Consider the following 25,550-nt stretch of genomic DNA (forward strand, 5'->3'; position numbering starts at 1 on the left):
TCAAGATTTTGCATCGTCCTTATTCCCTTGTGTCAGAGGGGATTCGTGCTACATTTCTTGTGGCTTGTAGGGGAACCCAGAAACATCCTCTACGCTGGGTTCCAAACCAGGAACCTTAGAACAAACAGCCAATCTGTCCTATCACTCGCTTTCCCACTGCCTCCCTGTACTCCCTCCTATCATTAGCCTTTTCCCCTCAGGCTTTTCCTCCGCCTCTTTGTAATAAGCACTAGCTCCAAGGGCTTCTCAGAGGTTTATCTCCTGTCCTTATATCAGCTACAGGAGTTTATGCCCGTCCCCAGCTCACCGCCGCCTCCCCCACGCTTCCCGCAAATCAGCTGTTCGCGGGCAAGCCTGGGGTGGGGCGGAGAAGCGGCGGCTTCGGGCTCAGGCCCAGGGAGGCGGAGCGGAGGCGGGGAGCGGTTCCCCTGTGCGCTCCCTCGGGTACCTGCTGCGGCGCTGGTGCCCCCGAGCCCCAGCCCCAGCTCACCGCTGCTCCGTCTCCTCCACCCTGAGCGCGCTGCAGCTCCCCCCTCCCTGGCTTGCCGCGCGAAACCCGGGGGGTGTAGGGGAAATGCGGGGCCGGGGATTTAATGCTCGAACCTGGCTCCCGCTGCCTGCAGCAGCACTGAGGCTGGGCTAGGCAGCTTCCTTTGCCCATACGCCTGGTGCAGCAGCTTTCCACCCCTCGTGCGTGAAGCGTGGCCCCTGCCATTAATTTCCAGGTTTTAAAGCGAGATGGGGTGAGCAGGGGGGATGTAAAACAAGGACAACAGGGAGCTGCCTTGTGTCTCCGCGGCGCTCCGGGCAACAGGAACAGCCCGCGGAGCAGACGCACCGCTGGCTGAGCGCCGTGTGCCTCCCCAACGCCAGGGGGCGCTGCAGATACTGAGCAACAGAGGCAGTAGGGGGACGTCGCCGGCGCTGCACCTACCCCGCGGACGAGTTGCTTCCTTTCTGCTCTCCCGAGCCCCGTTGGCTTCGCGCTTTGGCCCTCGCGGTTGCCGTCGTGAGATTTCTAACAACGCTCAGGGCGCTAGTGCCCCGCGGGGTTCAGCCGAGGCGGCGGCGGCGTTTCTCGGGCCGGCGGAGGGTCTGAGGCGGTGTTTCCCCCTGAGGGGGGATGGGGCAGGGCCCGAGCCGGAAGGAGGCAGGGGGAGTGGGGAACGTGTAGGGCCGCCAGCGGCTCGCGCTTTCCTTTTCCGAGGCGGCGATGGCTGAAGATGCTGGAAGCGGCGGCGACTCCCTGCAGGGCAGGGGCCCGGACTCGGGCCGCCGCCAGCCGTTGGCGTCCACCTCTCGCAACGGGGCTGTGCCCGAGCACCAGCAGCGCAGGCTGACGGGAGGCCAAGGCCGCCAGCGTCCCCCGGAGACTGCGAACGACGAGGGCGACGGGGAGGAAGAAGAGTCGGAAGAGGAGCCCGGGCAGAGCAGCGTGAGAGCCGAGCCCGATGGGAACCACACGGACAGGAGGATGCTCCGGCAGCAGTATCGTCAGCTCATCAACAGAGTGCAGCGTAAGCCTGGGACCGCAGCTGCCGTGGGGGCAGGGAGGGTGATCTGTGCTCATACTGTGAGGTCCTGGGTGGGCAGTGACTAGGCGCTAGGGTAATACAAATAGTAACAACAACCAGGAGTCCTTATGGCACCTTAGAGACTAACACATTTATTTGGGCATAAGCTTCTGTGGGCTAAAACCCACTTCATCAGATGCATGGAGTGGAAAATACAGTAGAGGTATAAATACACTGCACGTGAAAAGATGAGTTGTTTTACCAAGTGTATGGGAGGTCAGTGCTAAGGAGCCAATTCAATTAAGGTGGAGATGGGTTATTCTCAACAGTTGACAAGAAGGGAGAATAGCCGACTACCCTAAGTTCCCTGTGCTACAGCCACCCAGCAGGCAGTTCAGCTGTCTGCTCCCCCCTGCTGCCATGTGCTGCTCCTGCCCTCTGCCTTGGAGCTGCTCCCAGAGACTCCTGCTTGCTGTGCAGGGGTAGAACGGGGCCGAGGAGGCTAATGTCAGGGTGTCCCCCTCCCTCCTGCATCTTGCTTACCCCTTCTCCATAAAGAGTAGAGACGGGACACGGACCTTGGGGCAGCAGCTGCTGTGTTAACTTCCTGATCTACTGAAAAAGACAATGCACTTAAGAGTGGGTCAGCTTACTTAAAGGGGCAGCTTGCATCTCTCTCTCTCTCTCCCCCCTACGCACAAAGTGTGTGTCGGGCTCTGTCTGCTATGCTGTCTCCCCTTGCTCGTGTTTGTGCTGCCTTGTAGTCAGCAGTGCTGTCCTTTTGTCGCTATTCTTCTAATTTGTAAAAGTGCCTGACTACTAAGTTATCAATAACAATTCCAGCAATACCTGGTATTTTTTTTTTCTATTTTTGTTTTTTTTTCCTCTTTCCCCCCCAGCCCCGAAATCTTCCATCTCCTTCTGACTTGCTTAACTTACATGATTTTTTTTATAAGAGATTGCAACTCAGTTTTAGACTAACTCAGCTCGTGTGTGTTTAATAATACATCTCTCAAGAAAAACATCAGTGCTTTGGAAAAGTGTATCAAGAGCTGGATGCATGTGCTCAAACCACTTGAACACTATGATGCTGTGAGTAGTCATATAGAATCAGGCATTCAAATATTCCCATTGTGTCTGTGTTTATTAATCTAAACACACGCAGATTTTTGTTTTAACCTAGTGATGTCTAGAAATGAAACAACCTTTATTACTATTATTTGTCTTATCATATAGTGTTCAGAAGCCTTAGTCATAGACCTCAACCCCATTGTGCTATACAACCTTGCATGTTTTTGTGGAGGTCCTTAATTGGTGATGTTTCAATGCATAAGACAAATAACATATGGCATATCTCTCATGAGCTCTGGTAACTACTTTGACATAGAAGAGGAAATTTAAATTGGATTGATCAGCAAATTACATACAGGATTAAGATCTATTTCTTAACTTTGGAGCTTTTTTAAAATGTCCATGTGCCAGAAAAATACTGTAGTTGGTTTGTAATCTCTTTAGGGCTTGTGGGGGAAATCCTAGCCTTTGCATTTCTCTGAGTCTCATTCTATAAATAGGAACTCTTTTTTGAAACTTTCATTTTACAGTACTGAAATAGTCCCACTATCTGCAGTGATTAGTGCTACTGTTTTGATCTGCAAATACGTACAAGTTTAGCAGTAAACGTGAATAGTCCCATTGATTTCACTGGGACTACCCCCATGCTTAAAGTTAAGTATGGTCATAAATGTTTGTAGGATGAGGGCCTAGATAAATGCTTACTGTAAAAGGTACTATAAACAGATTTGGAGTATTTTGAATTTGGTGAGGTTTAGCGTCAGGCACTGTTAGCTACTTATGGTTAAGATTATAAGTGTTTATTTTTTTGATGTGTACGTGTTTAATTTAAGATTTCACTTATTTGTTGTTTTCTTTTTTTCCCAGAGAATCGTGAGGATATGCTGAGTTCAAAAAGCAATAGTTTGACAGATGCACTACAAGAAGCCAATAAATTGTTCAGTGGAGGTAAGGTTAACCTCACAGTCTATTTCAGAAATTTTTGCTTTGAACCTCAAAGCTACTGAAGTGATGCTCAGAATAAAAAAATGTTTTGGTAATGAAATTCTGGTCCAAGTACTGTATGAAAATACTAAAACGTGGAAATACAGTGCTCTAATAAATTGGAATGAAGATGGAACTGCTTGAACAGGGTGTGTTGAAAATTTAATCTAGTTATTTTTAGTCCCTCACTACACTTTTAAAAAAAAGGTGACAAACAAAACAGCCAGGAAGGTCCTATTTAATAAATTTAGGTTTATAGTTTAAAAATACAACTGTTTACTTATGCTTCTCTATCTTGGCTCTGCAGCGCAACAGGAGTGAAAAAATAGTGTAAAAACTAATGTTGTTTAAGTAAATAGATTCAGTATACTATATTTGGAGAGATCAAACATACTGAGGTAGAAAATGTAATTTTACTTTAAGGATGGCTTGACGGTGTTTCATGCTTCCTGTTGGCAGTGATTGCTATTTACAGAATTGGGAAATGTTTTATTTTAGAGCAGTCAGCTATCTCTGTACAATAAAAGGAATTGTTTGATCTTCAGAAATTGACTTACAAAGCACATTAGTTCTGATTTTGTTAGTGTAGTGTATACTTTATGACATTTAGACAATTGTATATTGATAACATACAACTCTTTCTTTTTCTATAACAGTTTCCCAGGCAAGGGAGGCTGCTCTGGATGCCCAGTTCCTTGTTTTGGCATCAAATCTAGGAAAGGAAAAAGCAAATGAGTTGCACTCTGAAATGACGGTATTTGACTCGCCAGCATTTGCTGAAGATTTAGTAAGTTAAGAACTGCTGACTTGTTAATGTGGCTTGAGATTGCCATGTATGTAATAGAAGGAGAAAATAAATGGGTTTGAAGATTTCAGAAAAAACACTGCTGTTGCATTAAAACTTTGCATAATTTCTGTGAGGTTCTTTAACTTTTTTGCAAGTAGTATAGAAGTTTATCCTAACTTTCTGCTCAATCTACAGTAATTGTTTTAAAGGCTACATTTAGAATCTCTAGCTTTAATAAAGGAAATGTAGCTATACAAATTTAGACTCCAGATGTTACAGGATCAGCGTCTTACTGCATCAAATGATATTTCACAGCAGTTAATTGAATGAGGTTCTTTACAATAGTGTATTTTGTAAAGAAAAGAAATCTGTTTTGGTTTTGAAAAGCTATACCTCTAATACTTTCAAAACAGCAATGTTTGCTGTTTTTTTTCCCTATTACATTTACTTATTCCTATTTTAACCAAAGCTGTGATTTTCAGTGGAACTTCGATATCTGAATCGTTTGGGTACTTTTGAAGATCTCATGTTTTATTTCTTGATACTCTGGCTGAAAAGTGCCAGTTTGTCCTGACATTGGAGCAAAAACCCATTTCCTCTTCTTATAAGCTGTTACAGTAGCCTAATGAGGAGTTGCAACTTTTTGTCAAAGGTGTAGCTTTGTTGTACAAGAAAACTAGGTTCCATTGCTTATTATTGTCTAAAGGGGAAGAGGCATGTGATGGTTATACAGTACCTGAAATGTGTTCAGTTGTCCCAAAAATGTGATACGTTCAGAAATTGGCTTTTAATTGCCTTGTAAAGTTAAGAAACAGTAACTTCCACACTTGCTGGGAGCATAGAGGTCATGGATAGTATGAAGGCAGAGGCTAAACTGTACTCTCATTGTAGATATAGCTACGCAAAGGCAAGTTTAACATGCAACTGGGCAATGGAAGAAAGCTTGCAAATGAATAGAGGACTTGTGTTGTCATTCTAGCACCATTAATAAGCATTCATTTCCATAGATATTTAGTTTATGGGTAAAAATAAAGATGTAAATGGCAACTGAACCGCTAGGGAACATATGATAAGTAAGATAGAAGATAACACAGCATCACTCTTTGCTGCTATGCAGGAAGAAACTTCAATTCCTGTCCTCTGAAATGCAGGAAAGTTGTCATGTTGAAGACAGCCGTGGGGCAGTGTCTTTTTAAACAGCCTCCTTCTGGCCAGTCTAAAAAAAAGAATTGATAACTGCCTTAGGTCCCATTGATTTCAGTGAAACTACTCACAAACTGATGCATAACTTTGTCTAAATCTTTGCAGAATCGGGGCTACAGGTCCCAGTTTTGCAATAAGCTCTGTTTAGGCAGATACCTACACCCATGTAGATGTCTGACGTCAGTGTGGCTCCCGATGGGCTGCCTGTGTAGAGCTTGTTGCAGGATTGAGGCCTAAACATTATACAGTAGGGGTGCGGGTAGACACATGAGAAATTATAATCAAGAGAAACTGCTATGTTCCAAGAAGGAACATACCAGTTTCTTTTTTTGTGATAAAATCACTAAGATGTTGGACCAAGACCAATCATTCTTTCATTTTATAGTTAGTGAATTACTGTATAATCTTTAAAATGTGGATTTTTGTCCTTTGTAGTAAAATTTGGGAAGAAATTTCTAAATATTTGAATATTTGTTTCAGTAGCAATTGATTGTGTGATTCTTTAAGTAATTTATGTTTCTATATATTCACTTGAACTTTAATTGGAAGAAAAGTAAGCAATTCTTGCAGTATTCAAGTAGGGTATACATTATAATGTAATACCTTAGAAATAAGCATCCATTGACTTTGCTTTGTGAAATTTAGATGCAATATCTTTTCCCCCCCTTCAATAGCTAACGTTTATGGGCCTAAATCGTCTAGAAGGAGAAGAAAATGATAGCGATGATGAGAGCATAGCTAGTGGATTTTTACCTAATAATGCCTGGCATAAACTGGGAGCAGAAGCAGAAAGATATTTCAGAAGATCTCCTTCTTTTCACTACATGTAAGCATATTCAAGGAAAATGATAATATATGCTGAAGTGCAACATGGCCTAGTTAGTTAGTTCTCAAAAGGACTGACCCTTAGATTATCAATTTTTAGGTAGTACATTGTATTTGAGAGAAGAGATTAACTTGGGAGTCTGTCTGCAGTCCATAGCAGAGCTCTCTCCTGGCATGGCAGTCAGGTCACTGCACCCTCAGTTGTGCCCTTCTCCCACCTAGAGGAACTCATGTTCACCGAGGCATTTCAAATAACATTCTCCTTTTTGGAGTCTGGTTTATGAAGTAGTAAAACAAAATGAACATAAACCATTTTTTCACTCTTCTGAGGCAAACAGTTCTTCCCCTGGACAGGAAGGTCTCATAATTTCCTTTACCTAGTCTTTTCTGCCCTACAGTGCCATCCTTTGCAAACATTCCTTCTTCCCTTTTTGTAATATTTTGCATTTTCCTCATTTGGGAGGCACAGCCAAAGGCATAGGAGAGTTCTCCTCTCTTCCTTAGGGCTTCCCCAGGTCCTGTAAAGCACATTGTGGGCTTCGCTCCAGACCTCCTAGCTGATTGTGTGTCTATCCTGATCTGTCTCTCTGAGCACCATGTAATCCTCTGCAGGATTTTGTAGTTTGAGAGCCTCCCAGTACTTCCTGCTTTCCCAGCTTCTTCCTAGGAAACGATCTGAATCCTGGCAATCATTCCCACACTCCTCCTGTCCTGGCAGTACTGCAGGAGAGTCTTCCTGCTCCCTGCAAGTTTTCCTCTGTGTGAACAGGCACTTTTATGAGGTGCTGCCTCTGGGCTGCTGTCAAATGATCCTTGGTTATCTGACTCAGGCCCAGAAGCTCAGCATTAACTTCAGACTGTCCCAGCTCACCCTATGATAGATCCCAATTTCCCAGTATAAATGAAAAAAATCAGTTTGGTCATCCTGTCTCTGCTAATGCAGTTTCTTCACCCCTACAAGTATAATTTCAGCTCTGATAAAAGGCTGAAGTATTTTGAAGGCCTCAACCAGCTATACAACTTGCACTACAAGTAACTGTTGCAAGTGGTTGTAGAGATGATCATGTGGTCTAACACACTGGATAGTAATAAAAGATGAATGGCATGTTAGGAAGACAAGTAGCTAGTTTGCTATTGTAAAACATAAAGTAGCTAGTTTGCTATTGTAAAACATAAAGTAGCTAGTTTGCTATTGTAAAACATAAAAAACTCTCTGAGATTACAAGTACAACGAAGTGCTGACCGTAATTTTATTCTAATATTATACTGGAAATGATCAAAGACATTGAATGGAAGAAAGTCTAACTTTGATTTCTTTGTAAATAGTTGAATATGGACCTTTAGCTATACCTTCTTTTATATAAGTTTAGGTTTCATATGGCAAAGTGTGAATATTGAGAAAGTACTGAATTTTTGCTATTGGAGTGCCCTATATTAGAATCCATGTTTTAAAAAATTGGAAGATCTATATCCATTTTTCAGTCCACATCGTGGACATCGTGAACATCGTGTCCTATCCTGAGTTTTATTTCAAAATGAGAAGTTATTAACATGTTCATAGCTACAGGCCTACAATTGTAGAAATTAAACAAATGATCAGAGAAAAAAATATAAAATTGGAGTATTTTCAGAAAAAGAATCATGGAATACCCCAAAAGCTCAGTTTAAAGAAGATATACTCTGTGTCACTAGTTAATATAAAAAGTCATGTCTCTATGACAAACAGCTTTTGACTTATTTTACTCAAAAATCTTGGAATAAAATAATGCATTTAACAGTGTATTGATTTATGGTGTTGTAAAGCTGATTGCAAATCGTAACTCAGAACCATTAGTAGTGGCAGTTTATAGGAATCATAGTACATATTAGAAGCTTCATGTTCAGTTTCCTAGCATTATTTTCTATCTTAACCCAGCAAACTGCCCAGTATATTCTCTAGTCTAGTGCATACTTTAAGGTAGTTTTCATACATTCATGCTACTTTTCTACTTGGATTAGGTTGGGGTCTTTCAAGGCTGATCCTCCTGTACCAAGGCAACGGATTGAGAGGCAGAAAAGGAAAGTAGGAACAGAAGAAAAAAGGGCAATGCCTTCTCAGGTTTGTAAAGTAATATTTGTAATAATCATGTTTGACAGCATAACTATCCTAAGTCACTTTTTTTTAGTTTGTGAATAATCTGTGTTTTCTCTTCCACTATGGCTTCACTTAAAATGATACAGTGGCACAGCTGCAGTGGTGAGGATTCTCACATTGCTGTAGTTAATCTATCTCTCTGAGAGGTTGTAGCTAGGTTGATGGAAGAATCGTCTTAACTACATCTCTCTGGGTTGTGGATTTTTCACAACTCTCGGAGACTTAGGTGATGTGGTTGAAGTAGGAGATGATCAGGATTTTACGGCAGTATCTAATCTCTACTACCTGTATTTTCCATTCAAGTTCTACCGTAAGGGTCTATGTCTCGCACACGTACAGAAAAATGGAGATGACCAAGGTGTGCAGTAGTTTCAGTTTGGATTCCAGGGAGATGTTCTTATTCCTCCAAATTGGCTTTAGCTTTGCCATTGCTGCATTAGTATACCTCTCTTTATTATAAATAAGACAGATCTACAAAATCACATTACCTCATTAGTCTCCTGTTAGGAGTAATTTCAGATCTGTCATGACTTTTCTTAAGTAAATGTAGGACCTTTTTGTATCAATATAGGTCCAAGAAAACCTTAAGCAACTGTCCATTTAAGTAATAACAAGTCCCCTCCCCACATTAAACTGACTTTTAAAGTTTTAGAAGTTTATGCACAAGCAGAATCCTCCCAATTCCTCACAACTAGGAAAAACAAATGGGCCTTACAATAAGTCCTGGAATAGATAAAACTGGAACTCTTGAGATGGATTGGAAGAGCGGGGAGTAAGTTTCCAAAGCACCTGCTGACTGTCTCCTTTCTTAAATAAGTGAGCTGCAGTTCAGGTGCCACTGTGCGTGCAGATGTGGCAAAGAGAGAAAGGTAGTCTTTCAGATAAATAGGTTCCAGGCATTTGACATAGTCAAGTATGTTACACACATTGTGTTCAGTGACAGCAGCCTTTTATTACTGTCTTCTGTTTTTTTATAGCCAAATGCAACAATTCAGAGCTGATGTTTTCTTTCTGCTTAGTACTAAAACTTGTCACTAAAAGAGTGATTAAAAAAATGTAGAAAAATATTTTTCTGTATAATGTTGGTTTACAGCAGGATAGATGCATGATTCTTGATTTATTTATTTATTTTTTTCAGTTGAAGAAAATGGAGGAATCTCATCAGGAAGCTACAGAAAAAGAAGTAGAGAGGATCTTGGGATTGCTACAGACCTATTTTAAAGAGGATCGTAAGTATGCCTCCAATATAGCTAAAATTTGTACTAATGGAGGTCTGTAATATGATACATTGATTACGCTTTGGAAGCTAAGGAATGATACTCTGCTGCTGCATTAGTAATTAATGGGGTTTAGCATCCCAGTGTGTCCTCCTTTGCTGGGGAGGAGGTTTGGCTTGTAGACTTAAAACTCTGGGCACATTCTAAATTCTGTCTCTCTGCGGTCTCCACAGTGATTGTACTGTATTTATGGCTTTCTGCAGTTGCAGCATTTAGCCTGTGGAGCTGTTGTTTCTGTTTGCAGACTCAGAAAGACATGCTTTCACATTTGGAACAATAAGGACTAGAAATTTGATATTTTTAAATGTAAGCTTGGGTTCTGCTGAAACTGATGGAGGCAACTAAAGAAATGCAGGTATGGTATATGACAGTGAACCTGTTCAACTAATCTCTTGATTCTAATTAAAAATAGGGTATTAGAAAGGTTCCTCTAGTCTTAATTAAATAAATCATTTATTTATTTAAACAAGGAGATGATAGTTGGCTGCTGTCACAGTTAACTTAAGATATTGTACAAAGTTAATGTACAGTATCATAAGTTATGACAAATGATGCAAACTGTTGTGAGACCTCATCCACAATACGTTTTTTGAGGGGACATTAGTTAGGGCTCTACTTGAATTTCAGCTCATGTCATTTATGAGATTTTGGATGTGTTGAGAATTTTTTTTCTATGACTTGTGTATTGGCTTCCAGTGGGGGAATAACTGAATCCTTCACTGATGGCAACTGACAGCCCTTCTGTTAAGGGAGTACAAAATTCCAGATGGCCTTCAGGAAGAGTGTTTTGTGGGGCCTATGTTCTAGAAACCAGCCCTTGGTGTTGAGAGGCTATTCATTATCAAACTGTATTTAATCTTATATTTTTGGTTATCATTATTTGGATTGTTATGATGTGACAGTTTTCACAGCATATGGATTTCTTTGACTTGCTTGATCTTTGCCAGTCTGGGTTCTGACCTGGAGAAGGCAAGACTGCTACTTGTGGTGCTGGTCAATGATCTTCTCATAACATTGTCAGCATAGCTTTTATCCATCTTTATCTCTCAGTTGCCTTTGTTAGTGTTGATCTTGAGATGGTGGTAACTCTCATTCAGACAGGAACGCGGGAGTAGATAAGTCTACCTTTCAGTAACTTCATTCTTTCCCTTCTGAGATCCCAGAGAGTAGTTTCATGCAATTGCTCTTCTGCCCCAAAGATTATTTTGTGTGGTTCTGCAGGATTCTACTTGGTCACGTTTCCTGTTAGATGTTTACATGTAGCAAGGAAATATGTGGTGTCTGGATATGATGATGACACCCAGTTTTCTATCTACATTTTGTCTGATCCAGAGGGCATACTTGAGCATGTGTCTCTGGCAAGCTAAAAATTTGGGCATGGATGATGGGAAGCTAGCTGAAACTGATTTTGCAATAGGGAGAGATGAAGATGGTAGACCACTGAATCAGCCAGAGGATATAGCAAAGATTATTAGCCTCTTTGAAGGTTGTCACTCAAATTCACTTTTTAGGAATTGTCTGATTTCCAACTGCATTTAGATGATATAAATAACTAGGGCTGCATTTTCCAATCTGTCTTGTCAGGAGGTTGCGACCTTTTATGATTTATACCGACCTTTCTATTGTGATACATGCCTTTGTCACCTCAAGATTAAGCCATATAATCTCCATGTGGCTACATCTTTAGTTTGCTAAAACTGAAGCTAATGCTGAATGCAGCTCTTCACTTCTTAAGCAGGTGTCTTGCTGCAAACATGCAGTGACAGAACTTGGAATTTGCATTGGCTGCCTATTGGCTTCTGGCTGGAGATAAAGGTGGTGATTTGGACCTGAGAAGCCCTAAATAGCTTGGCCCCTGCCTGCCTTCACCTGAGATTGACACAGTTTGGGTAGAGAGGGGTGTTGAAGCTGGAGCTTACTTGGTATTTGAGGGGGCGCTATTTGGCAGGACATGCTGAGGGCTGTGGAAGTAGAGCAAGAACTGACAGATTTCAATGCCAACAGTCACCTCTATGAGCAAGAGTCAGGTTAGCTGTAACCCTAATAACACGAGATTTATAGAAGCAAGGATTGTGTGAGGCGAGTGGGAAAGAACTGTGTGAGAAGTTGTTGTGACCTTGTGTCGATAAGGAGGAATGTAGACTAGCGTCTAAATAGAAGTGAGACAAATAAGATCTCAAGATGGCCTATGTATAAACAAAATGCAGCTGTTGCTTATTATTGTATGTAACAAAAAGTATAAATGCTTGCTGCAATTGTTTACCTGTAGAGAGACCTGCCTAGGAGGGGGAAACCCTGTGTTCTAGCGCACTCTGTCCCTCTATACAATTGCTTGAGAAATAAAGCATCTGACTTTGCTGCACCCAAAAACAAAAATTGAGAACTAAGTTTTTCTCTGACAGGGCCTTTAAACTTTTCAATTCTCTTTCCCATCTCGGTTGGAAATAATCTGAATTTGCTGACATCTAGAATTAAGAGTAAGTCTGCTCTTAGGCTTAAGTGTGGTGGGAGTGATTCTCAGCTCAAGGAGACATACCTGCCTACATTCCCAGCTTGAGGAGACATACTCTCATCAAGCTAACATACTAAGAATAGTAGTGTAGCCACAGTACCGTGGGAAGTGGTGTACTCAGGGTGGTCAGCTTTGCCCTGCCCATGCTACTTTGGCTACACTGTTTTTAGTGTGCTAGCTCAATGACAGCTAGTGTGAATATGTGCGCTGGAGCTGGGAATCACCCCCAGTTTCCAATATAGACCTAGTCTAAAAGCCTACCAGTTTGGAATGCTAAGGTGGATAGGGTTTGAGGGTTTTGTCAACTCAAAGGTGTGGAGTTTGTGCTTTCTGTCAAAGCAGAGATGAGAATGTTTAAATATTTGTTGTGTGTTGTGCTTGGCTATTTTTTATGCTTGGAGTAAAGAGGTGCAGGCGCTTCGATTGCCAGTCTCCCATTGTTGTTTTATTTCTGTTATGGATCTGTTTTTTTAATTTGTCATGCATCTAAAATCAGAGAGAGGTGTGTCGGTTTTCATTTTAAATAAACAAATACACCTGTACCCTGATATAACACAAATTCAGATATAGACTCATAGACCTTAGGGTCAGAAGGGACCAATGTGATCATCTAGTCTGACCTCCTGCACAAAGCAGGCCCCAGAACCCTACCCATCCGCTTCTATAACAAACCCCTAACCTATGTCCGAGTTATTGAAGTCTTCAAATTGTGGTTTGAAGACCTCAAGCTGCAGAGAATCCACTAGCAAGTGACCCATGCCCCACGCTACAGAGGAAGGCGAAAAACCTCCAAGGCCTCTGCCAATCTGCCCTGGAGGAAAATTCCTTCCCGACCCCAGATATGGCGATCAGCTAAACCCTGAGCATGTGGGCAGGATTCACCAGCTAGCACTCAGGAAAGAATTCTCTGCAGTAACTCAGATCCCATCCCATCCAACATCCCATCACCGACCACTGGGCATACTTATCTGCTGGTAATCAAAGATCAATTGCCAAAATTAAGCTATCCCATCATACCATCCCTTCCATAAACTTATCAAGCTTATTCTTAAAGCCAGATATGTCTTTTGCCCCCACTACTCCCCTTGGAAGGCTGTTCTGGAACTTCACTCCTCTAATGGTTAGAAGCCTTCGTCTAATTTCAAGTCTAAACTTCTTAGTGTCCAGTTTATACCCATTCGTTCTTGTGTCTACATTGGTACTAAGCTTAAATAATTCCTCTCCGTCCCTAATATTAATCCCTCTGATATATTTATAAAGAACAAGCATATCCCCCCTCAGCCTTCTTTTGGCTAGGCTAAACAAGCCAAGCTCTTTGAGTCTCCTTTCATATGACAAGTTTTCCATTCATCGGATCATCCTTGTAGCCCGTCTCTGAACCTGTTCCAGTTTGAATTCATCCTTCTTAAACTTGGGAGACCAGAACTGCACACAGTATTCCAGATGAGGTCTCACCAGTGCCTTATATAACGGTACTCACACCTCCTTATCTTTGCTGGAAATACCTTGCCTGATGCATCCTAAAACCGCATTAGCTTTTTTAACAGCCATATCACATTGGCGGCTCATAGTCATCCTGTGATCAACCAATACTCCAAGGTCCTTCTCCTCCTCTGTTGCTTCCAACTGATGCGTCCCCAGTGTATATCTAAAATTCTTATTATTAATCCCTAAGTGCATGACCTTGCACTTTTCACTATTAAATTTCATCCTATTACTATTACTCCAGTTTACAAGGTCATCCAGATCTTCCTGTATGATATCCCGGTCCTTCTCTGTGTTAGCAATACCCCCCAGCTTTGTGTCATCTGCAGACTTTATTAGCACATTCCTGCTTTTTGTGCCAAGGTCAGTAATAAAAAGGTTAAATAAGACTGGTCCCAAAACCGATCCTTGAGGAAGTCCACTAATAACCTCCTTCCAGCCTGACAGTTCACCCTTCAGCATGACCCGTTGTAGTCTTCCCTTTAATCAGTTCCTTATCCACCTTTCAATTTTCATATTGATCCCCATCTTTTTCAATTTGACTAATAATTCCCCACGTGGAACCGTGTCAAATGCCTTACTGAAATCGAGGCAAATTAGGTCTACTGCATTTCCTTTGTCTAAATAATCTGTCACCTTCTCAAAGAAGGAGATCAGGTTGGTTTGGCATGATCTACCTTTAGTAAAACCATGTTGTAATTTGTCCCGATTACAATTGACCTCAATGTCCTTAACTACTTTCTCCTTCAAAATTTTTTCCAAGACCTTACGTACTACAGATGTCAAACTAACAGGCCTGTAGTTACTCGGATCACTTTTTTCCCTTTCTTAAAGATAGGAACTACGTTAGGAATTCTCCAGTCATACGGTACAACCCCTGAGTTTACCAATTCATTAAAAATTCTCGCTAATGGGCTTGCAATTTCATGCACCAGTTCCTTTAATATTCTTGGATGAAGATTGTCTGGGCCCTCCGATTTTGTCCCATTAAGCTGTTCAAGTTTGGCTTTTACCTCAGATGTGGTAATATCCACCTCCATATCCTCATTCCCATTTGTCATCCTTCCATTATCCCTAAGCTCCTCATTAGCCTTATTAAAGACTGAGGCAAAGTACTTATTTAGATACTGGGCCATGCCTAGGTTATCCTTAACCTCCTTTCCATCCTCAGTGTTTAGCGGTTCCACTTCTTTCTTCATTTTCTTCTTATTTATAGTTTCTGCAGCTGCGACTTAAAGTAATTCCAGGCCTCCTCCGCATTTAGATCCACAAGTTCTTCAGTCCAATCCACTTCCCTAACTAATTCCCTTAATTCTTTAAAGTTAGCCCTTTTGAGGTCAAAAACCCTAGTCCCAGATCTATTTTTGTTTATCCTTCCATCTAGTTTGAACTGAATTAGTTCATGATCACTCGAACCACGGTTGTCCCCTACAACCATTTCTTCTATGAGGTCCGCACTACTCACCAAAACCAAATAAAAAATGGCATCCCCTTTTGTTGGTTCTTCAACTACTTGGTGAAGAAATCCATCTGCTATCACATCCAGAAAATTCTGAGCCCTATTATTCCTGCTAGCACTTGTCTTCCAGTCTATATCTGGGAAGTTAAAGTCTCCCATGATCACACATTTCCCATTAGTGTTTACTTCATTAAAAACATTAAAGAGGTCTCTATCCATATCCAAATCAGATCCCGGCGGTCTGTAGCACATCCCAAGCACTATCTCAGGGGAGGCTCTAGTAGCTTTCTTTCTCAATGTGATTTTTGCCCAGACAGACTCTGTCTTGTCCATTCCATCACTTCTTATTTCTGTACAGTTAACCTCCTCATTGATGTACAATGCTACTCCACCACCTTTTCCTTTATTTCTGTCTTTCCTACACAGCGCATAGCCTTCAATACCTGTACTCCAGTCATGACTACTATTCCACCATGTTTCTGTTATCCCAATAATATCCGGTTTCTCTTCTTGCACCAGTAGCTCTAGTTCCTCCATTTTGTTCCCTAGGCTCCTCGCATTAGTGTACAGACATCTTAATTTTTGCCGTTTGGCTTCACTGACATTCTTTACCCTGTTAGGCACAGACATTCTACCACCAGCATCACCTGTTAGTCTGCTGTCTACACTACCCTTCCTCCTTATGCCAATTCTTCTGTCCACAACTGTATCCCCTCTTACTTTGTTTACTTCCCTCTCGAGGTTAAATTCCGGCGTGGAGATCTCCTGGACATCTCCCAACCATCTCCCCCAAATTCCTAGTTTAAAGCTCTCTTAATCAGTTCGGCGAGCCTCCATCCTAGAAGTCTATTTCCCTCCTTACTCAGGTGAAGTCCATCTCGAGAGAACAGTCTTCTGTCCGTAAATGCTTCCTAATGGCCGTACATCCCAAAGCCCTCCTTATAGCACCACTGCCTGAGCCATCTGTTGATCGCCATAGTCTTGTCACACCTTTGTTGCCCTTCTCTAGGAACCGGCAGAATCCCACTGAAGATCACCTGAGCCTCGATTTCCTTAAGCGTCTTCCCCAGTCTGGCATAGTCTCCCTTGATACATTCCAGAGAGTATCTAGCTGTATCATTTGTTCCCACATGAAGGACAATCAACAGATTCTTTCCCGCTCCCGCCAGGATCCTTTTCAGCCTCAGATCCACATCCTGTATCTTAGCACCCGGCAGACAGCACACCCTTCTGTTCTCCCAATCAGCTCTAGTTACAGGCCTGTCTATTCTTCTCAGTAAGGAGTCTCCAGTCACGTAGATCTGCCTTTTCCTGGTAACAGTGTGATTCTCCGGTCTATCCCCTGCTCCCACTGGCTGCAAGTCCTCTTGATTCCTATTCACCCTTGCAATCCTCTTCGGGCTTATATTTGGTGTTGCCTCCATTGACTCCTCCCCTCCTCTTGTAGGACTATCAGCTCTTCTCTTTTTCCTTGCCCTCTCTCCTTCAGCGACCACCTGCTGTGCCCCTTCTTCATTTTCCAACTCTGCAAACCTGTTCCTGAGTTCTATTTCTCCTTCACTGGCCCGTCTTTTCCTCTGCCTGGTTCTCTTAGTCACATGCTTCCACCATCCACTTTCCTCACCCAGCAGTCTCTCCTCTGAATTCCTTGGTCCTGCTTCCATCTGCATGTCTGAACTTATCCCTGCAGCCCCTGTAAAGCAGTGCTCCGGAGAGGTGGGACTGCGCACTTTGGCGGATCAAAGCAAGTTTGATATAAAGCGGTTTCACCTATAAAACAGTAAGATTTTTTTTTTGGCTCCCAAGGACAGCGTTATCTCGGGGTAGAGGTGTAGTTCTTTCTGCCACGTTCTGCAGGCTCAAAGGCTAATATTTAGGATGGGAAGAAATCACTTAAACATTTTGCTCTTTTGGCTTCATCTCGTGTCTTGCCCTGGATGCTGGGATCCCAATCAGGATGCAAAATCTCTAATTTTCAGATTTGAATGGGGAAACCGATTCAGTTAGTTCTTTATCTTGTTTTTGTTTTAAAGTTTTTTGCGTATGCAATAAATATGCTGATTGTGGACACACTTTTGCCAGTAGTATATTGTGTAAGAGCATTTTAGTAGTATCGATCATCTATATTTAAAAAAATCTCCTACTAGACTTGCAGGGAAACACATATGTTTTAAAAAAAGTGTACTTAGGATGCATAACTGAGAAACTTCTTTTAACAAGACTCTAGCCAGATAGAGTTCAGAGCCTTTAATTAAATGTCTTTTGGTCTCCTACCACCCTTTCCTTTCCTTTTAACCCTTTCCAATGCATAGCCATTCCAACAGGGCAGGGCATGTTAGCACTTATCTTGCAGGAGTGTTCTTAATCCCTTTCAGTGTAGGGTCCCATGCACTGGCAAAGTTCTCTAGATAAGGGCAGGAAAAGGTCCATTTTAGAACACTGTTTCTTCCATTAATTGAATATTGGGAGTTTCATAGCAAAAGAATACAAAGCATTCCCTCTTCCGAGAATAATGCCATATTCCTTTGGAGTGGAAGGTTGATCAATATTTGTGATCTCCAAAAACAGCAACAAAAAATTAATGAAACAATGACTATTTTAACTCCTTTATTTCATTTCAGGTGTATGTGGGGAGTCGGGACGCAGTGGGGAGAGGTTGTTTTTTGTTTTTAAACAGCATATTACTCCTATTACATTTGAAAATGTATTAAAATTGTTTCACATGAGAACAGTTAAATATATAACAATTTGCTTAAGCCCTACATAGAATATTATATCTCTTAAATTAGAATTTACATCTCTGCTAGCTTTATGTATACCATTTGTTTTATAACCACTGTTTTCTTATGTTTATAGCCAATCTACCTATTTCCTTCTTTGATTTTGTGATTGATCCAAGTTCTTTTGCACGCACTGTGGAAAACATCTTTCATGTGTCCTTCATTATAAGGGTAAGGAGTAACTTAGTCTTCAAATCTTATTTGGAATGATACAAGAAAAACAAAATATTTGTTTTGGTTTATTGTAATTGTAGCTGCTGTTTCCACAGTTTTGGCTAGGTGGTATATTTTTGCTTCTGGGACAGGATGGTGTGGGAATACAGGTCTAACATTTGATACTCTGGAGTCCAACTCTGCCAATAAAATTTTCACAAATGCAAATCAAAGTGTTTTGAAATCTCATTCTTTTCATTAGTCTAATAGAGAAGTTTTAATAGATTTCTGATAAAAGACAATAAAGCATAAATGGATTTTAGATTGTCACCAGAACCCTAAGATAAAAGTTGGGGTGGATTGATTTAAATTAAAGCTATATAAATCAGTAATCAGGAATTGTGATCTTGTTTTGCATTTATACTTTAGTTACTGTCTTAAAGGTTAATTCTCATTGGTCAGTACTTGTTGCTAACAGGAGGCTACACCATAACAAATACAGATCATTGCTTAAATTAAGAGTTTAACATACATTTTTTTAAAATTAATTTTTACGTTTATATTGTTAGAAAATAGTGAATGATACTACTTTTTTTTTATTTACCAGGTTGTTTCAAGCTGCATTTGCATGAAAATGTTTGTTTTTAAAAAATTAAATAATATATTTAGCACTTTTAAAAAAAATTATTTAATTTTTTTAATATCTGTTTTGCGTTTGTAAGTATGGTTTATGCATTGAGCCTGGGACTTGTACTCAGAAACTCTTGAGATCTAATCCTTGTTCTGACCCTGACTCATTGGGTGGACTTGTCCATGTGGTTTATTGTCTGCGTAGATCACCTGTGGGCCACATGCAGGCCGTCAGGGTAATCCACTGGTGGACTGCGAGAGAGTTTGTTTACATTGGCACAGCTGCCCGCAGCTCCCAGTTGCCGCGGTTTGCACGACAATGGGAGCTGTGGGAAGTGGCGGCAAGCAACTGGCATAGAGGCATCTGGTTGTGAAATCAGCCATTTGCCACCCACAGAGGTGTTTTGAGGGGTTTTTTTAGTGTGTGTTTGTAAAGCATTTTAAAGAACTAGAACTTTGTGTAAGCACTTACACTATCTTGACTATATTTTTGTAAATTAATCCTCAATTAATCTGTGAAAGTGCTTTGCTCCTTTTGCCTGATTTCAGACATGAAGTTTGGAGTACCAAGCATTATTCTTCACCTGAATGACATTGTCCAGCAAGAAATAGGAGTAATGCAAATGTGGTTGTTTTTTTTTTCTTTCTTTTTTCTTTTTAAGGTGCTGGTAACTATATCAAGTTACCACAGTCTCAGAACTGTGGAATATATTGGAATAGTAGTTGAATTGTTTTTAAGCTGAGTTTTAAGTACAAAAGCCTGTAATCGCTTAAGAAGACCATATTTTCCTGCCCATGTATTTTAATGGATTTAATTCTGTAGTTGACACATTTTTAATTCCAAATGCCCCATTTTTATATCCTTATAACTTCACTTAAGTATTTTGCTTTGGGCTGCAATACCTCAAGTTCCTCTGCTTAAAGTACCTTCTCTTGCAAAGTTTTAGCATATAATTTTATTAAAGTTTTTTTCAGTGGTTTAAAAGTATCCAGTCTAGTTCTCAAATCTTTTCAGGACTACTATGTGTTCAGGTAACCTACTCTCTTAATTCAAGTTTGTCATGTTTGTAATCAGTGAAAAGTATTTTTTTTCAAATTCACCAAAGAAAATTTGAAAATGAATGAATGAAAATATAGTTTTCATTATTGATTTTAAAATGCATGTGGTGTAATGACCAAGGGAAGTGTGTCCATACTATATTCATGTTATGGTTGAGATTTTATAGATACATGTTCAGTTGTCTCCCTTAGGCTACATCTACACTACAGGATAAATTCGAATTAGCTTAAACCGATTTTATAAAACAGATATTATAAAGTTGATTGTGCGTGTCTACACTAGGCACATTAATTCGGTGGTGTGTGTCCATGGTCCGAGGCTAGCTTCGATTTCTGGAGCGGTGCACTGTGGGTAGCTACTGTAAAATAATGAGGCCAATAACGTCGATTTGCGTCCACACTAACCCTAATCCGATAGAGTAATATCGATTTTAGCGTTACTCCTCTCGTTTTGTAGGAGTACAGAAATCGATTTAAAGAGCCCTTTAAATCGATATAAAGAGCAGTGTAGTGTGGATGGGTGCAGCGTTAAATCGATTTAACGCTGTTAAAATCGGTTTAACAGTGTAGTGTAGACCAGGCCTTAGCAACTGTAAAATTGCACTCCTGTGAATATGTAGGAAGTATGTACTTTATTTGCAAGAGGCTTACTTATTATTGCTCTGATAACATAACTAAGATTCTTGATGTAAGAATGTATGTATATTTCCACTGATACAGCATTGCAAAGTTAGTCATATAAATAAATGAAAAATGTGTAGCCTTCTAAAAAAAAATTGTCTATTTCAATGTTTTAAATCATCCGAATAGTTGTTGTTTCTGTAATTCTAAATCAAATTGTATTGCATTCTAGGATGGCTTTGCAAGAATAAAGCTGGATCAGGACAAACTGCCAGTAATAGGTAAAATACATTTACAGACAAGTTACTTAAGCACCAAAAGAGCTTGTGTATTTAGAAGGTTTATAGGTCTTTTAACCAATAGATTTAGGACTTGTAACTCAAGAACTGACCATGACCCATTGCCTTCAGTGGGCATTGCTTCTATCCCTATGTAGTATCTGCTCTGTAGGCCTGATCACATAACCCTTACTTATTTGAGTAACTGTAGGATTGGGCCATGCATCTTTCAAAGTATTGCAAGCAAACAGAAGCACTATAACTTGCCTTTGTTAAATGAAGAGTCCTTTAAAGATTACGTTAGTTTCAAACCAGTAATATTAGGCTGCGGGACAGTCTCCTCCCTCTCCCGCCCCCCCCCCCGCCTCCCCCCCACACACACACAAGAAAAGGGCAAAGCCCAAGAATTCATGGGCTTTGGTATACAGGCCACTGAAGTTGCTAAAAAGTATTAACTTCAGTAGGCTGCAGATCAGGCCCTATATGAGCTAAGAACATATATAAGAATGGACATACTGGATCAGACCAAAGCTCCATCTAGCCCAGTGTCCTGTCTTCTGACAGTGGTCAATGCCAGGTGCCCGAGAGGGAATGAACAGAACAGGTAATCATCAGGTGATCCATTGTTGCCCATTCCCCGATTCTGGCAAAAGAAGCTAAATTCTGGCTAAAGAAGTATCTTTCAAAAAAAAAAAAATGGAAATCTAATCCAAGTGAACCTAATAGAAAGAAGTATAAATTATGTCAGGTAAAAAGTAAGATGACCATTAGGAGAGCAAAGAGAGTTTGAAGAGAAAATAATCTGCAAATAACAAAATTCTTAAACATAATAGACAAAGCAGGAAGTCTGCAAAAGGAAGCCTGCAAAAGCAAAGCAGGAAGCCTGGTGTGTCTTCTAGAATGCCAAGGAAAAAGAGGGCAATTGAGGATAAACTAAACAATTTTTTTTAGTCTTCACAGAGGGTGATGGGGTGTATCTACCTCAGTCCTTCATTTTGTAGGTAAAGTATTAGTCCTGGAACAAATTGATAAAGAGCAGTAAGTTACCTGCACCAGATAGTATTAATCCAAGAGAGCTAAAAGAATAAGAAGGAAGTTGACAGTGGCAAGCAAAAAATGCAATATCATTAAAGTCAGCTACAGATGACTAGAGAACTGAAAGGGAGCAGATGTCATATAAAAGGCAGTGGGAGCAATCCTGGGAATTACAGACCAGTGAGCCGTACATCAATACCAGGAAAACTGATTTAAAACAAGAATTAAGAACAGAATTATAAACACCTAAATTGTAATATTGTAGGGACAAACAAGTGCATCACTTACAAAAGATAATTGTCTAATCTAGAATTCACTGAGCATGTCAGTCATTAGTAAAGGAGAGTTAGTAGACATGAATTGACAAAATCCTTCCTGAGAGGATACTAGGAGAACATGAGGTGTGAGGTAAAATACTGTAATGGATTAGAAACTGAAATGTGGTAATAAATAGGTGAAGTTTTAACATGGCAAAAGATGTATATTTTGACTGAAAAAGCAGCAAAGAATCCTGTGGCACCTTATAGACTAACAGACGTTTTGGAGCATGAGCTTTCGTGGGTGAATACCCACTTCCTCAGATGCATGTCTGAGGAAGTGGGTATTCACCCACGAAAGCTCATGCTCCAAAACGTCTGTTAGTCTATAAGGTGCCACAGGATTCTTTGCTGCTTTTACAGATCCAGACTAACACGGCTACCCCTCTGATATTTTGACTGAAACAGTTTGGCAGATTTGACACAAATTCACTACCAACTACCAAAGTTAAGAGAATGTCTATTGTTTTTTTGTGTAGCATCTGGTACTAGTCTGTCAGAGACATAATTCTGGACTAGATGGGCCACTAATTTGATCTGATATGGCAATTCTGATGTTTCTGAAGGGTACTGTAACACTTGACATGCCTTTCTAACTGTATGGGTCCTGAAAATGTGGTATTTTGAACAGAGCCTTCACATGAAGAGGAAGGTAGAGAAAATGACCAGAATGCCCAAGTACGGAACCAAGCAGTCATATCTTTGAGCCATCAAGACTGGAAGGTACAATAGATGACACTGTCTTTGCTTTAATTGAAATTTAAAGGTTCTCGGAGAGTTGTGCTATTCTATGATGTGAAGTAACAAAGTAGTGCATCTTATGACAAGTTGTGTACACATCTTGGTATCAATACATATTGATCATTATGGACCCTGGAAAACTAGTAGGTACAATCAAATAGTTTCTTTCTGTAGTGAGAGATGGAATGGAGACTTCATTCTAGTGCAAGCGTGCCCTGCCACATTTATACTACTTCCAATCTAAGGCTGTGCCGCTACAAATAACTGGCAATTACTGTACTATGTAAAGGCCAAGTAGATATTAGAAGTAAGTCCAAACTGCTTTCTGTTTTCCCCTGTTACATGGCATTCAGTCACGGGGGGTGGGGGTGGGGCGGGGAAGTGATGTCTCTATTTTATTGTATCCATAATCTGATTTAAAAGAATGTCCTGTGGTGCACAAGATAAGGCTTATTTAAATTCCTGAAGGTGGTATGAAACAATGATAGTGCTCCATATGGTGAAGTGCTAATTGTAAAAGCTATCATATATGCACCCACTTTTCACAGGCTGGGTGTGCAGAACTGGATCTCAAGTTTAATTTGATTAATAGACCTCAAGTGATTTTATTTTTATATATACCTTAAGCAGAAAGAGGGTTTTGGCACATGGAACTCCCATGCCTCCTCTTCCTCCCCAAGTTGACCTAATCCTTCTAACAAGTGCTGAAATGTGAGAGCCCTGTGTATTTCTAATTATTTTGTGCTTAAGTAGTCAGTAGTGTAAAAAACGTTTTTTTTTAATCTTACTTTCTCTGATCAGGACATTGTAGAAACTTTTGAAATCACAGAACCTATGATTCCCCCTCCTGGTGTCAGCCAAGAAAATGAAAGTAAGTATTTGTCAGAAGACTTCTTCATAGTTCACTCTGTATATTTTTTATGTATTTGAAAGAATTGTAGAGCAATTACCTACAATGCTTGTATAACCTGTAGAATTTAATATGTTTAATGTAAATACTTGAAATTGCGTATTTGTTTAGGGTTTTTCCCCTTAAGTATACTTTAAAGACCACTCCAATTTAGGTGATCTACTCTGGATATTGCAAAGTGTTTAATGACAATGATGAGTGCTGTAGGAAAACCCTGAGTGTGACTGTATTCTTTCTGGATCAGAAGTCTTTGCATATAAATCTTCTAAACAGCAAAGAATTGAAATATGTGTATTTGAACATGTGACGGCAGCTAGTTTTTTGGTTTTCAAAACTTCATACTGATATTTTAAATGTAATGCTGTGAATGATCATGGTTTAGTTTATACAATTTTTAATTTAAAAAGGACAGTTGATAATAAGGGATAAAATATTCTAAGGGTATCTTAAAATACATCTATGGAATTTTATTTTTTAGGAATAGAATACATGAAGGTATGCATGCATACGACACAGTGGGTATTCACCCATGAAAGCTCATGCTCCAATATGTCTGTTATTCTATAAGGTGCCACAAGACTCTTTGCTGCTAATACATGAAGGAGCAATGATAAATGCAGTGTAATAAGGTTTAGGTGATATTGAACTGTCTCTTAAAATGTTCTTTATTTCTTTTCTAGGTTAGGTGCCATGAAGAAAAAATGTGTTTTAAAATATTCAGATAAGTTTTATATGTATATACTGTATGGTAAAATTTATTTTTGATGAGAACACTAGTTTAAATTCGATGCTTTTTATATAACAAGCTTATTGTACCTTTTTATTTATACATGTCATTTACAGTAGTAAAAGTTGTCATGATACATAAGGCATTTTCATCCTATCGTGATTTTCTTTAATAAAGTCCTTCTGTAATGTTGACTGTTTTTCCAAATTTTTATACAATAAATGTAGACAGGGATGGCCCAGAATACAGACTACACAATGACTGCAACTTAAGTTCCATTTGTGGTTATTAGTGATGATTATTGATACTCTGTACTTGATATGGAGGTGGGGCATACGGGAAATAGGTGGTTTAGAACTCGTCACTGGGAGCTTTAGACAAATGTTGGTGTCACAATTGAAGTGGAATGAGAATGCAATGAATATAAACACCAGGGGAAGAAACAAAAAAGTATTAGATTTTGATCCTCAGTGTAGCGTCAGGGGAATGTTTAGAGGCTGTTGGCTTCAGACCTGTTGATAGTAACACTTCCCACTCTTTTTTTGTCTTTTTAACTTTCCTGCCTTAAATAAGTTGAGGTAGGTCATTCCAATAACGTAATCAGTATTTTTCTGAAGACAGAGCTTACTTTCTTACAAGGGATATTTTTGATGAGCTTAGGAGTTTTTTCTCTCTTCCCTTCTACTTTGTTCTTTCCTACCCACTTATTACTACTTCTGCTTTGTCTGATGCTGTTCTCCATTAGCACTCTGTTTTATGGTGCACAATGTGCTGAAATACCTTTGCTGACGTAATAACCTCCTCTGCTAGCTTTAGGTATTGTTGCCTCTGGTTTGAATATTTACGGGGAATTTATTGGATCATTAGGCAGATTGAACTAGGCAAGGAAGGAGTTAACTCCCAGGCAGGTTGAATGCAACAATTTCCTGCTTTTAGCAGGGTGCTGCATTCAGGCTCTGATTCAGCAAGCTATCTCTAGTCAGTGAGACACTTCAGCATGTGGTAAGGTCCCATTGACTGTAGTGGACTTAAGCACATACTTGAATTA

At 40.2% G+C, this 25,550-nt stretch overlaps 1 protein-coding gene across 1 annotated transcript; it reads left to right on the forward strand.

Moving 5' to 3' along the window:
* Nucleotides 1-476: 476 nt before the first annotated feature.
* Nucleotides 477-24,696, forward strand: NSMCE4A (NSE4 homolog A, SMC5-SMC6 complex component). Its single transcript, XM_050959046.1, has 11 exons — nt 477-1,517; nt 3,453-3,533; nt 4,226-4,356; nt 6,234-6,385; nt 8,383-8,482; nt 9,657-9,747; nt 18,108-18,202; nt 20,727-20,775; nt 22,756-22,847; nt 23,667-23,736; nt 24,456-24,696. The coding sequence occupies exons 1-11, from the start codon at nt 1,214-1,216 to the stop codon at nt 24,458-24,460; spliced, it is 1,170 nt and encodes a 389-aa protein (XP_050815003.1). The 5' UTR covers nt 477-1,213; the 3' UTR covers nt 24,461-24,696.
* Nucleotides 24,697-25,550: the final 854 nt, after the last annotated feature.

Source organism: Gopherus flavomarginatus, chromosome 6, assembly GCF_025201925.1.
Source record: "Gopherus flavomarginatus isolate rGopFla2 chromosome 6, rGopFla2.mat.asm, whole genome shotgun sequence".
Taxonomy (NCBI): domain Eukaryota; kingdom Metazoa; phylum Chordata; order Testudines; family Testudinidae; genus Gopherus; species Gopherus flavomarginatus.

Coding starts and splice junctions, on each gene's coding strand:
- NSMCE4A (XM_050959046.1), top strand. CDS start 1,214: ATGGCTGAAGATGCTGGAAGCGGCGGCGACTCCCTGCAGGGCAGGGGC. Junction 4,357..6,233: donor CAGCATTTGCTGAAGATTTA/GTAAGTTAAGAA, acceptor CCCCTTCAATAG/CTAACGTTTATGGGCCTAAA. Junction 18,203..20,726: donor ATGTGTCCTTCATTATAAGG/GTAAGGAGTAAC, acceptor ATTGCATTCTAG/GATGGCTTTGCAAGAATAAA.